This window comes from Cladophialophora immunda (genome assembly GCF_000835495.1).
Source record: "Cladophialophora immunda strain CBS 83496 unplaced genomic scaffold supercont1.6, whole genome shotgun sequence".
Taxonomy (NCBI): Eukaryota; Fungi; Ascomycota; class Eurotiomycetes; order Chaetothyriales; family Herpotrichiellaceae; genus Cladophialophora; species Cladophialophora immunda.
Window position 1 is genome coordinate 1,146,081 of NW_015622546.1, and position 13,660 is coordinate 1,159,740.

Genomic DNA, 13,660 nt, shown 5'->3' on the forward strand with positions numbered 1-13,660 from the left:
CTTCCGTGGAGGAAGGTTCAAGCACGCCAAAACCCATAATGCCTGGCCGAGAGATTCAATGGCTAAGAGATGAAGGCACAACAGCGCAGATGGTTCCAATGTGGTGGCTTGGCTGGTGAATGCTTGTGGTTCTTGGAAGTGTTCTGATCAGGACTTAGGGGGCTTGTCGCTCGATATACCTGCGAGTAGGATATGCATCGACGCGGAGTATTCGGGGTAGCGTGGCCATACCATGCATGCCATGTGGGTTTCCCCAGATGTTTCCCCCTTGGTACCCCGATCCATCGGCGCTGATCGCGGGGTAGTAACCGAGTTAATCCATCGCATCAAATAGTATCCCTGACTGATATGCTTCCCTTTGTACTTCTCAATTACCCCACCACTCCCCTCGTTTCCTATTTGAGCGAACAATATCTAGTGTCGATGTGGGGTTCAGGCGCTTTCGTGGAAATCGTGGTAGCAAGCATCCCGTATCGTTATGCTTAGAAGCGTTCGACGAAGTCGGAGAGGAAGTTGAGACTTTGGAGACCGTTGGAGGAGAAAAAATCCTGTTGCTGCCCCTTGATCTTATGACCCCTTTTGTGCAAGCACCACTGAGGCCCGCGACCACGGTATCGAGTGATCAGAAAGACCCGGTGAATCTGCCTGGCACGACAGCCCGTCGTGCTCTCTACAGTCTACGCCATGACATTATTGTTGAGTGCTACTCATGGCATCCCCGTATATGCTTACGCTGCCACTTGTGTGCTGCTGCTCGGAGCGGTCGCCACTATCTACCATGTCCTCGCTCTTGGAAGACCCAGAATCCCCAAAGGGTTGCGAGCCGTTCCCTCGCCACCTGGCGCACGACTCTTCAGCGGCCATTCACACCTCTACACTGGCAAAGTAGGAAACAATCCGAGCGAGTCCCAACTAGTCAAATGGGCCGAAGAGTTTGGCGAGATCTATCAGATTCAGATGGGAACCCAGCGTTGGGTCGTCCTCAGCTCTCCCGAGGCTATCAAAGTGAGTCCCGCTCGTTCCAGATCACACTGCACCAGAAACTCATGGAGGTCACAGGAAGTCTTTGATAGGCAAGGTACCTTGACATCAAGCAGAGCTGTCAATCGTGTTGCTATGGGTGTACTATCTGGTGGCTACCGTATGCTATTCATGGTACATACGGCCCTTGGATCACATCTTGCCAATACTTATGTGTGTTTTCATACAGCCATACGGAAAAGAATGGCGCGACATTCGTGCTATCGTCCATCGTTGCTTGACAGTCAAATCTGCAGATGGCATGAAACCTTCACAAGACCTCGAATCTCGACGTTATCTCTACGATCTCCTGACCGAGCCTGCCAACTTCTGGAACCACGTCAAACGGTACTCGACAAGCGTAATCATGTATGCAACGTATGGCAGACGGGTCGTTACCGTCGATGATCCGGTCCTCCATGATATATATACCGAGACAGGGATATTCGCAGAGTGCTTTGGACAGCTCCATTTGGTTGACCAGTATCCAATCCTGGAAAAGTTACCCAAGTCTCTACAGTGGTGGCGCAAGAAGTACGAGCCTTATCATCAGAAGGAGCTGCAACTCTGGCTCGGGTTGTGGAATGCCTTGAAGAACCAGATGGCTAAGGGAATTCGCACGGGATGTTTCGCAGAGAAATTTATGGAGGTTGACTATCCGAAGATGGGTATCTCGGAAAACCAGGCAGCCTATGTCGCCGGGACGATGATTGAGGCTGGGAGTGGTATACATGACCTCCCTGGATCTAAACGAGGTGGTGTTACTGACGATGAGCGATAGATACCACCCAACTTACACTCAACAGTTTGATCTTGGGACTTGTCGCGTTTCCAGAAACAGTCGAAAAGGCACACAAAGAGCTAGATCAAGTTGTCGGCCACCGGATGCCGACGTTTGAAGATTTCAACCGGCTGCCGTATATTCGTGCTATGGTCAAGGAGGTGCTGAGATGGCGCACTGCTTCAAATGATCATTTTCAACACGTTAGCACGGTCAGTCTCCCCGTCTTTCTTCATCGCTCATGGCTGAATTGATATCCAGGGTGATGTCGTCTACAAAGACTACTTCATTCCCGCAGGCTCATGCATTGTGGGCAACGTATGGGCTCTGAACTTCGACCCCGTCATGTTTCCCGACCCTCAACGCTTCTATCCAGATCGATACTTGGGCACAGTAGCCAATGACTTGACTGCTGGCGAGTGCATCAATGTGCAGGATCCTCGACAGCGTGATCACTGGGGGTTTGGCGCGGGACGACGTGTCTGCGCCGGATATAATTTGGCGGAGAACTCGTTATTTATACTCACAGCGCGGCTGCTGTGGGCATTTGATGTCAAGGCGCCGATAGACAAAGCTACCGGGAAGCCGCTGGAGTATGATCTGTGGGACTTTCCGGCGACGAATATGTTTGGTCCCAATCCCTTCAGGGCGGACTTCAAGGTCAGAGATGCTGGGAGAGAGAGCCAAATTCTCGCTGCTTTGGACATGTTCAAGAGTGACTTTAGTTGAGTCGGTGCTGAGTCAAGACTCAAGACCTTGATGGGGGCTGAAAACTGGAAATCAAAAGATCAGAGGCGGGCAAGCTCTGAATATGATGCTGAGAATTGCTGCCATTCCAAGCCGTGGATGTGGATCGTGTCCTTACAGTATGGAATACCAAACGCGAGTCAGTCGCAACAGAGTCACTCCAACCCTATTGGCTAGTGCACAACCCTTCGAAAGCGGTGCTTGAAGGCCGCCTTTCCTGGTTGTAGTACAAATTTGTACGGGAGGCGGGAGGCAGAAGTCATGGAGAGGGCCAGGAAGTGGACTGACCTCTTTTTCCCGCCCTGTCTTTGGAGCTGTAAAATGTAGTCCATCTTGCGGTGTCGTTGAAGCGCATAAGACCTTGCTTCGGTGAATACTCAATACAATCCTCCGTGTTGACCAGGCATTTCGCATCCGCATGTTTCTAGACATCACATCAAACCCGACATTGTTCCAGGTCCGCCATTACCTTGGCACATTGCTCTCTCTGCACACTCAGACCGATCTCGGTATCCTTGCAATCCATATGGAGACATGCCATGAGCGCCTGCTCATAGATTTCACCGCATCGCTCTCGGAGTCTCGGAACATAATAGTTTTGTACGTGTCGTCTCAAACCGTACGGGTCCAAACGGTCGTCGAACATTCCGTCCTCCTTCAGCAGTCCTTCTAACGACCTCCAAGACTCCAATTTCGAGTAACACAGGACCGAGGGAATATATATCGTAAGTGTGACGGGAACGCCGCTCTTTTTTCAATCTTTTGTCTATTAGGTAGAGTTACGGGGAGCAAGTAAGTCACCGCACCGTAGTTTGTGGTCATTGGTTGCTCGCAGTTTAACGGGGATTTTACGCGTCTCGATGTCTGGACCGCCCATTTTGCCTAATCAGATTTCTTGCTCTCAGTACGGCGTACGATTCAACCGCGCACCCTGTCGCACTGCCAGAGAGCAAGGTTACAACATAAGGGCAGGGAATCTGCCAGATTTTTTACGCCCGTCTGAAACAGATGCCTAGCCGAGAGGCAGGTATAGCAGATTAGGCCCCCAGTTTGTTTGCTCAGTTATGCTCGGCCAAAGGCTCAGTTAAAGCTCAGATTAAAGCAGCCTTCGCTCACCCTCCAGGCTCAAACCATAAATGGCAATTAGGTTTTTCGTTCTCGAGTAAGATAGGTAGTTCGGCGAAAGGAGCCAGATTAGGCTCCCCTACTCTCGGCTTAGGGAGGCTCAGGGAGCTACTTAGCCACGTTCACCCCAGGCTTGGAAGCATACTTAGTCGTGCTCAGTCGTGCTCAGTGTGCTTAGTACTGAGCGCCTTGATTTGGACTGAGCACTGCTAAGCACACCACGTGATTCAGCCTTGCCCCCCGAGGTTGTCCCCTTGCACCGTCCAGGCTCGAGTCAATTGCCTCGACCTATTCTTGACCCTGGCCGTGTCAAAGCGCTGGCATTGAAAACACACTGTGCCAATTTGTGCGGAAACAAACCCCGCGACACATCTAGATAGCCCCTTCCGTGGGATCTCTGGTGTCAATTCAAGCTGAAGCTTGCAGGCTTCTTTGAAATGATCCTCATACTCAAGAGGTAGATGCAATCGTGCGCTGCAAATGAGACAATCCAAGCTTAATCTCGGTCGGCGAGGAGTGTTGACAAAAGATTCCAGTTCGAATAAACTGAAAATTGTGATTTCCAGATGTTCAGAGAGCTCTTTCTCGGTTGCGAAGCGGTCTCGACATATAAAATCATTAGGACACCAAAACAGAAGCCAGACGGCTTCCTTAATCTCACTATTCTGTGAACAAGCTCCCAGTGTATGTGCCAAGGACGAGTTAAGCACCCCTGTTTTCACAGGTATCTCTGGCTCCGCGAGACATTGGCGTAATTTTGGATAGCATTCGGCCATATAGTTGGAACAGGAGGGGAGTCCACACATCGTCTTCGCGATCTCAAGGGCGCAGTATGAAACTTTCAAGTTGTCTGTAGTTCCCAAAGTTTCCTGGATATATACAGCCTTTTCAAACAAACGGCGTCGTGATTGTGGTGAATCACAGGACAAGCATCTCAGACTCTGGGAGAGAAAAACGGGGTCATGCTGCCTGATACTGAGACGTGTATGCTCCCACAGCTCTCGGAGGGTGTCGAAAGAACGATTGCACCAGCTTCGTGTACAATTAAACACATTCTCCTTTGGATGGCTTGAGCAAGGTCGGGGAACGTTGCAACCGTATGACTGATTTGTGGACGGGCTTTCAATAATTAGCCGAAATAATTCATCAAAAAGAATTTGAAGTATCATACAGCAATTGGAACTTCGTATCTTCAGGGTATGGGGCCCAATGTGGCAGCGGCGTCTCAAACCTAATCGTCGCCTCGATTGACTTGAGAGAAACACCCTCCCGGAGAAGGCTACCACTAAACCTGGCTGTTGAAATGGACATGCTTAAGTGCATTCCTGGATATGCATATGATTCCCAATCTTCGGCGGTGATCAAGTTCCATAGTTTTAGTTTTCCAGGTGCAGGGCTAAATAACCAAATTGATCGTTGCTTGATGGCATTTAGAATTGGGGTATCCTTAAAGGAATGATCTATAATTTTATAAAGGAAAGATATAATAGTCTTTATAATAGTTATTCTATATCCTTATAAGCCTCGTTACTATTATTATAGGAGCTAAGTCTAGATTAGTCTAGTTTAATCTTAGCGTAATTAATAAGAGACCTACTATATTATATACTATATATAATATCTTAGTAGGTTTTTAGGTCGGGTTAGGTTAGGGTTAGGTTAGGACCTTTTAACCTATCTAGTTAACCCGACCTAACCTAAAACCCGCTGCGCTAACCCGACCTATGTTAGAGCCTAGTTATACGTAAGGGAACTAGAGGTAAGGGGTTAGAATAAGTACGTAAGGAAGGAGTAAGGAGGTAAGAACACTAGTTACCTCCTTACGGCGCGTCGGACGATATAAGGAGAGAGGAAGGATAGCTATTCCTTCCTTCTCTCTCCTCAGATTTGTCCTCCTTATTACTAGGTTGGCTAGCTAGTTGCAGAACTCTTTCTAAACCCTCACATTACTAATCTATAGTATTAGAATCTGCACCTACACTCACGTGCCTAGGGGTAGCCTAGGTTTGCTTGTGTGGAGCTTAGAGATGAATGGCAGATGTCTTATGTGAAGGACCTAGATAGGGCAGTTATACTGAACTAGGGCGAGGCTTCTAGCCATAGGCGCCAACTCGTACGGCGGTAGGTAACAGGCACGTTCACATCTTGTAAAGCAGTTGATTGATTGTGTTATTGTCTCTCTATCTGTCTAGACGAATAATAAAACAAAAGAAAAGACCACCAAGCTAAAGTGGTACCCTCGAACTGACCAATCAGAGAGTGGTAACGTCTGCCTGTACAATGTACAGCCAAAAGTTGACCAATCACCTTGCTCGTCCGCCTTGCACCTCAGGTCCTCTCCAAGCCTTTCCCATTACAATACTTCTATCACTTAAAGTAGAATATTAACGAGGTTGACTACGAAGGTCTATAGGAGTGGGTAACGAGCGTAGCTATATACTCCCATAGTCCTTCCTATTCGGGAATCTATATGTAACTTGCCGATATGTAGATGTGCCCGCCATGCCGCATACTAACATATCGACATATCCCGTATTTCCTTTTCCAGTCATTACGTAACTCCTGGAGTCCCCCTCAGAACTACCCGTGTAACCTTCCTATTTCGTAGGACCCCGGTTCAGGATGTGGTCGATTCGTAATACCTAGGCCCTCTTCTCTTTAGATACTTTTAGAACTAGGTACTATCCTCCTTTTATTACTACCGCACCTCTTCTTTAGCCGCTACGTAGAAATGATACTGTTTATCCCTATGCTTTCTCTAAGATAGCCTTTCGTACTTCCCAATTATATCGGCGGCTCGCTAGGTTACCTTATAACTTACGAGCACTTCTAGCTCTAGTTTATTAAACTCCTTAGTGTGATAGGTTAAATCTAGGAGAAGGCTCAGTTCTAGCGAACCAGCGCTAAGCCCAATAGTCATATATAGCGGAGAAATAATATTCCGTATATAAGGGGAAGAGAGATAAGATACCGTACGTAATAGGAGGAGAAATATAATATAAGGATAGTATACGTAAGGGATAGATAACGTATATAGAAGAGGGAGGTAAGGGAGAGAGGTAAGATAATAGGTACCTCTTATAGTGGAGCGTACGATATAAGGAGAGAGAGAGAGGGAGTGTTCTTCTTTCTTTCCCTCCTTAGATTTATCCTCCTTATTACTAGGTTAGCTAGCTAGTTATAGAACTCTTTCTAAACCCTCACACTTAGAGTTTATAGCTTTAGATAGCTCTTCTATACTTTTCCTACCCCGCTACTAACTATATCTTAAGCCTTTAGTAGAGTATTAGCCTTTTATTCTCTACTACTTAAGGTACTTATTAGGATCTGCTCCGGCACTCTTATGCTAAGAGTTTACCTAGGTTTACTTAGGTGGAGATTGGGGATGAATGGCAGATGTCTCTTACTGAAGGACTTTGATTGTGAAATATCGCCATTTAGGCGTACGGCCTAACTAGGCCTAGCGCCTTATCACGTGACTAGTTAACTTAACTAAGGTTCCCAACAGTCACGTACATTACCTTAAGGTACGATCCTATGAGCCAATCTACCTACTCCATGTCCTCCGAACACTATCCATAGGAACATCTGCAAACGTAGATTGATACGCAGATTAGTACGTAGATTAGCCCTCAGATAGGGCCCTATCCTCAAGGCTCCTAGGCCTATTGGGGGGTGAAATCGATTAAGTTTTCCTACCTCCTGAAGGGTTAATAACGAGCTAGTTTAATAGGAAAACGCTGATAAACTAGCTCCTTGGCTCCTAGGAACTTTGGAAAGATTACATGAAATATACTGGAATAAATAGGCCTGGAATGTGATAGGTAATCTATGAAATCTATTTTAACAACCCTACTGCCCATTGACCGTGCACGTAATTTAGCCTTTCCTTGTACAGCGAGAGGGCCGTTTTCTAGGTCCTCTTCAACTTTCGTCAAGTTTACGCGGTTACTACATATTCGAGAGACGAAGGTCTAGTTTAGAGAACGCCGATGGGCCCGAAAATGGGAGGTTTAAGATGGCCTTGGATATGCCTTAGACGCCCTCGTGTCTTGTGACTCGCTGTCACTTAGGACCTCCGTGCGCTGGTATCTTATTGAAAGCTCACACGTGCTTCTCGGTGGCTGTTTCGTTGTGGAGAATCTCGATCTCCTTCGCAGTCTGTTCCATGCTGATATGAGCCACTGCATCCTCTCCATCGAAAATTATGGCGACCTCTTCGAGGGTGGTGCCCTTGGTTTCTGGGAACATGAAGTACACCCAGACAGCCTCGACAAAGTCCCAAAGCTAGAGACACAATCATCAGTATTGGAACATCAGAAGCTTGCATGGTGGGTCTTACAGTGTAGAGGAGCCAGAAATTCCAAGCATGGGGCAAGTTGTGAATCGCGAGTGGGTTTGTCTGGGCCGAGAGGGCGAGAATGGCTTGAACGGTGATATTCATGATCATTATACCCTTGGCGCGGAGGTGGAAAGGCAGGACTTCGAGGGTATAGGCGACAAGGAGACCCGAGAAACCAATGGAGTAGAAGATACCAAAGACCCAGACAAAGACAATCTGGCCGATACCATAGCCTTTCGCCGAATTGTGAGATTCGTATTCGCCGGCCAAGGCAGTCCAAATGGTGAAGGAAACAACCATTCCTAGAAAGAATACACGTCAGTCGTCCCACGTCGCTTTGGGTTGTGTATTCGGCTAATACATACCAGAAATAGCAAACAGGAAGAGCGGGCGTCGTCCGATTCTGTCAACAAAAAGCGCAGCGGAGATGGAGACGATCAAGCTGAGGGTAGTGTTGCCAAGGGTAAGCTGAGTACACTGGTCAGCAACGGCCAGCAGATTTAGGTGGGCAGGGGGGTGGGGGGGAAGCGGCAACAAGAGCCATATTGTACGTACACCAAGCTTCTGCGTCTGTGATGTGATTCCAGCAGATTCGTAGATTAAATTTGCGTAGTTGGAAATAACAGCGTTACCACTGTACTGTGAGATGACACCGATGGAAATGATGATGGCAAGCCTCCAGCGATTGCCCTTGGTCTTGAAGAAATCCATGTAACTGCTTGTTGCACGAACTTGCTTCTCAATCCGAAGTGTTTCGCTGATTTCGCGAAACTCAAATTGTACTGTAAGGTCTTGGTCGTTGCCATTGGCATGCCACTTAGCCAAGGTCTGGAGGGCGTCATCGTGGCGGTCCTTGGAGATCAGCCATCTGGGTGATTCAGGAACTCCTGAGACAAGTAGTCAGCTTCTGTATAGGTTGACCATCCATTTGCTCAGACTTACCCCAAACGAAGAGAAGCTGTACGATGGCCGGCACAATCTGAAAGAGGGTCAAGATTCGCCACGACCAGTCGCTCTTCACATATTGGAGACCAAAGCCGATGGCATTACAGACTAGTTGCGGTCAGCTGGCTCTGATATAAAGCAAGAACGGAGTGGTTGAGCGTACAGAAGCTTCCCAAATTCCACAAGCAGTTATATATAGTGGTAAAGGGAGCACGGTGCTGAGGGTGAACAACCTCGGTCAACAACATCGGTGAGGTCAGCTGGCTGAGCGAGTTGCCGAATCCGAGAATGAAACGACCAGCGCAGAACACTGGAGGCGGTTAGCTTCTGCATGGAAAGTATGCGCCAACGCAACTGTGTGCAACTCACTTGCGTAGTTCTGCGCGGCAGTGTTAATGATACACCCAATAATCATGAAGATGCAGCCGGCGACGATACAGGGCTTGCGGCCGAATCGATCAGTAATTGTCGGCCTTGACTTGAACATTAGCCACCTGGCCACGCACTGGTTGCTTCGCACGCGGGCAAAATCTTACACGGTGAACATGGAGAGGATGGAGCCGATGGTAAACATATTGGTCAGGAGGCCGAGGAGATTGGACTTGTTTTTGTCCGTTCCAACGTGATGAAAATAAGTCTCCCAGTAGTCGTACTGCTGCAAGAGGTTGAGGAGCGATCTGGAGCAGAGCAGAGTCAGCCAAGACTAGAATTTCTAAGCAACGCCAACATTATTCCTCCGCAATCAACTTACCCATCATAACCAGTGGTTGCAGAACCGATCAGAAGACCCAAGGCGCAGTAGATGTAGAGCTTGCGAATACTCTTGTCCTTGGTCCAGGAGACCTTCTCGAAATCCGGTGCCTCCGCAAGGGCCTGCTGCCGGTTTTCCTCAGCACTGGCGGTGACATTTGCTGACTTGAGGGCAACCATGTTGGCAATGGCCACGCAGAGCTATGCGACACTGGCAATGTTGTATGGAGAAGAGCAATGTGGCAAGAAAGGTCAAGCACAATCAGCGGAAGGGCGACTGCAAGATAGAGACGGTTGTCTCTCCGGGGGAAGAGCACATGAAGACTTTATAGCACTCGTGAGAAGCAGCAAATGATGGGCTATCCGACATTTTCGCATTTGGCGCGGCGAAGTTCTGCCGATAGACCACGGAAGAAGCTAGATCTAGACCTCCTCTTCTCCGTAAACTGAAAAGGATCCGGGGTAACGGTCCCCGGGGTAGGAAACCTTTGGTGAGCGGAGACATACCGAAGTGGTCCCGCATCCTGCGCAGCCCATTTCCAAACTAATGAGAAGCTTTGTGGAATTACCCGGGCGATGCTAGCCGGGGTACGCGCCTGCATCGAGAGCGAGCGCGCCAGATCTCTTTCCCGTACTAGACGAACCTCTGCACGCGAAACCGAGACCTGAGGTTATTACTGTAAAGGTGTGAGGGAACGATGCCACGGTTGAGGCTGGGCTTTGTCCGACAGCAAGTTACCCATCTTCGCTCTTGAGGTCTGCAGCGACGCGTACCCCGGCTAGCATCGCCCGGGTAATTCCACAAAGCTTCTCATTAGTCTTGCAGATGCACCCGCAGTATGCGACTCAAAACGGCCCTGGCCAGTGTGCAAGGAAAGTTCTCTAATTTCCCATGGGTCGGCCGAGGATCTGCCTCATCACGACTCGAATTTAGGCAGATAGGGCCACATGACCACCTGTGATCTGGACTAGTGGCGGAATTGCCGAGCTTTGATTGCTTGTCGCTTCTCTTGTATCCAGACATCCAGACCCAGACGAGTATTGAGTCAGAAGCTTTATCAACGTGTTGAGGCGGATCTGCAGGTTCCAATGCCCTTGAACGTGGAGATGGAGGATTGATGGTAGGACGACGATTGCGGTGTTCAAGGTGACGCCTGTCAGCACGAGACGCAATCAAAAGCCTGGAATTGTACTGTATGATGTTCCCCACGCTTGTCGAATCAGCACAGTGGATGTTCACGAGATGTCGTGGACGAGTCCTGAGTGCTGGAAACTTGATAGAGGTGCCTATGAAAACCAGAAAACGAGACTGCGCTTGGACCTCCTGGATAAGGTTTGAGCAGTGAGGCGAGAACATGTCACAGGAAGAAGTAATTGGCGCCTGGGCGAGCTCATGTGGTCCTTCTTAGGATAAAGATCTCACTTGATAAGCCTGGGAATCATTCTTTGAAGACAGGGTCATTCAAATCGATAATTCTGCCTCGACAGAGATATTTTCATGCACTCAGAGCATTGCTCATGCTACACTGGCCACCCTCAGGGTTCGCCAAGCGGTGCTCAGGATCGCACAGCCACTGCACAGGATGGCTTAGTCATGACTCATGTTAAATGGCGAGTTGCTCAGGTCCAGAAACGGAAATAGACTTTAGAGAGGTCAGTTTTGGCCATAGTATATACGGCTAAACTTGTCAAGGTGACCACTGCCAGAATGGGAACAAGATAATGGCCCGTCCATGGGAATTACAGCACAGATCCACATTGACAACATTCTAAAGCTCTCACAGGGCGCCAGAATAAATCGATTCCCTAAATTATCTACTAAAGAGTGTACGAAATGGTCCTGGCACTGAAGATGAAAGGGAAACAAAGACGATGTGTATTACTAATAGAATAGTATAAACAAATTAAATCCTTTAACTCCGCCTTCTCTTTCTCCTTCTAGATAATTTAGTGACATACTACCCTCAAATTCGAATTTTTAGGCTTTAGCTTTCGCCCCTTTTAAGCTCTCTTAGGCTGCCTTTAACCTTCTCGTCTAGTAATCTCATTATCTTCTATTTTAATGTTTTCATCGTTGCTAGAAGAAGATATTGACTCCCTTTTAACGATAAGTAAGACGATTAAATTATTACATGTCGAGCTTCCTTACACGTGAGGTGTACCGGTAGTAAGACCCGTTGGTTTACTTGGCAGATGGGGAGGTATAGGTATGGAGCAGGCTGTGAAGGCTGATTGGCTGATCACTTACACTCTATGATGGGTTGAACCCAGGAGAAGGCTTAGTTCTGGCGAACCAGCGCTAAGACCGACGCTAGGAAACTATACCTTCTAATTAGGTGTATTCGCCTATATAATATACAGGCGAAATGCTACCTCCTAATTAGTCAAGACGTACGCGGTATAAGAGATATAAAATCCTAATAGCTAAGACACTATACGTAAGGGAAGATAAGGAGTTAGAATAAGTACGTAAGGGAAGGTAAGGAGTTAGAATAAATACGTAAGGAAGGAGTAAGAAGGTAAGGATACTAGTTATCTCCTTACGATACGTTAGAGGATATAAGAAGAAAGGAAGGATAGCTATTCCTTCCTTTCTTACTCCTTAGATTTATCCTCCTTATTACTAGGTTAGTTAGCTAGTTATAGAACTCTTTCTAAACTCTTATATTAGGATAAATCTTCTATTTCTTATACCTCCTCCGTATATATTAATAATAGAAATAGATTTATTATCTATATTAAGTCTAACTCTACCCCTAGAGTAGATAGCGTAGTTATATTAGATAGTTTAGATATAGAACTAGTAAATAGAAGGTCTAGAGTAGCTACTCTAGAATTAGTAGAATAGTAGGAGTATCTCTACTCTTAAGTTAATACTATAGGAGAATAGTAATATATAGGAACTAATAACTATACGCGAATTATTAGATTAGAAATATTAGAAACTCCCTAAACTCCCTAAGTTTAGCGGAAAGTAGATAGAATTTTAACTATAGCTTACGTAGATAAAGGTGAAGCTTAGTATTAATAAGGATAAGGATACTAAGATCGTACGATTTTAGTATATATATAGTAGACTATGAGGAGAAGCTCTTACATAAGTTAGCGCCTAAGTAGACGTAGTTACTTTAATAGACTAGATGATAATTTAAGGCCTTTTTATATAACTATAGGTAGCGTATAAAGACTGTAAAGTCACTAAGTGAGCATCTTAGAAGCTTAGCTTTATACGGTAAGGGATAAAGATATTCAGTACGTTCCTCGCTAAATTTGACCGTATAATACTAGACGCTAGCGGTCTTAGCTAGGATGACTAGGTTAAGAAGACCTTCCTAGTTAACTATCTATTATATAAGCTATAGAATACGATTATAGTAACTCCTATCTCTAGGTCCTATAAGGAGTACTATATATTACTTTATACTGTTAGTACTAACCTAGAGAACCTCTAACGTAAGAAGGGACGGGATAAGCCCCGTACGATAAAGGGCTCGTCGACACTAATTAAGGTTACCGACAGCGTTGATCAAGATATCTTTTGCAGCTCCCAGGTTGAGAATACAATGCGCGGTGAGGCCAACAAATATTTGCCGGGCAGAAAGTGCATAGTCGGGCGGCAAGAGCTCGGCATCATCTCTATTGAGAAGCGCCATAACGCCAAAGAGTTTGTCTCGGATATCAGAAGACTTGGCAGACCAAGTCATTTCCATGACCCCCAAGAACCTATCGGCGTGGGAAGACTGCTGTGCTAGGTAATTTTGAAGCCATCCTACTGGCCGATGGCCGTGACGCCACTCGAGCCGTTGTGCTGTGGCCCTATCCACCCAGTACTCAACTCCCCGGAAGGGGAACACGATTTGGCGTGGAAGCACGAGTCCTTGGATTATCCAGACGCGAGTGAAGTATCGGCACTTGAGAAATGCTTCGATCGCCTCGTCCCTAGCCAAATT

The 13,660-nt window shown here is 47.0% G+C and overlaps 1 protein-coding gene across 1 annotated transcript; it reads right to left on the reverse strand.

The window, feature by feature from the left end:
* Positions 1–7,770: 7,770 nt before the first annotated feature.
* PV07_09986 (uncharacterized protein) lies at positions 7,771–9,890 on the reverse strand (the record flags this gene model as incomplete). The annotated part of the gene is made up of 9 exons (XM_016397283.1): positions 7,771–7,960; positions 8,016–8,317; positions 8,381–8,483; positions 8,571–8,902; positions 8,958–9,068; positions 9,124–9,270; positions 9,330–9,433; positions 9,497–9,637; positions 9,712–9,890. The coding sequence occupies 9 exons, from the start codon at positions 9,888–9,890 to the stop codon at positions 7,778–7,780; spliced, it is 1,602 nt and encodes a 533-aa protein (XP_016244474.1). The 3' UTR covers positions 7,771–7,777.
* Between the last annotated feature and the right edge of the window lie 3,770 nt (positions 9,891–13,660).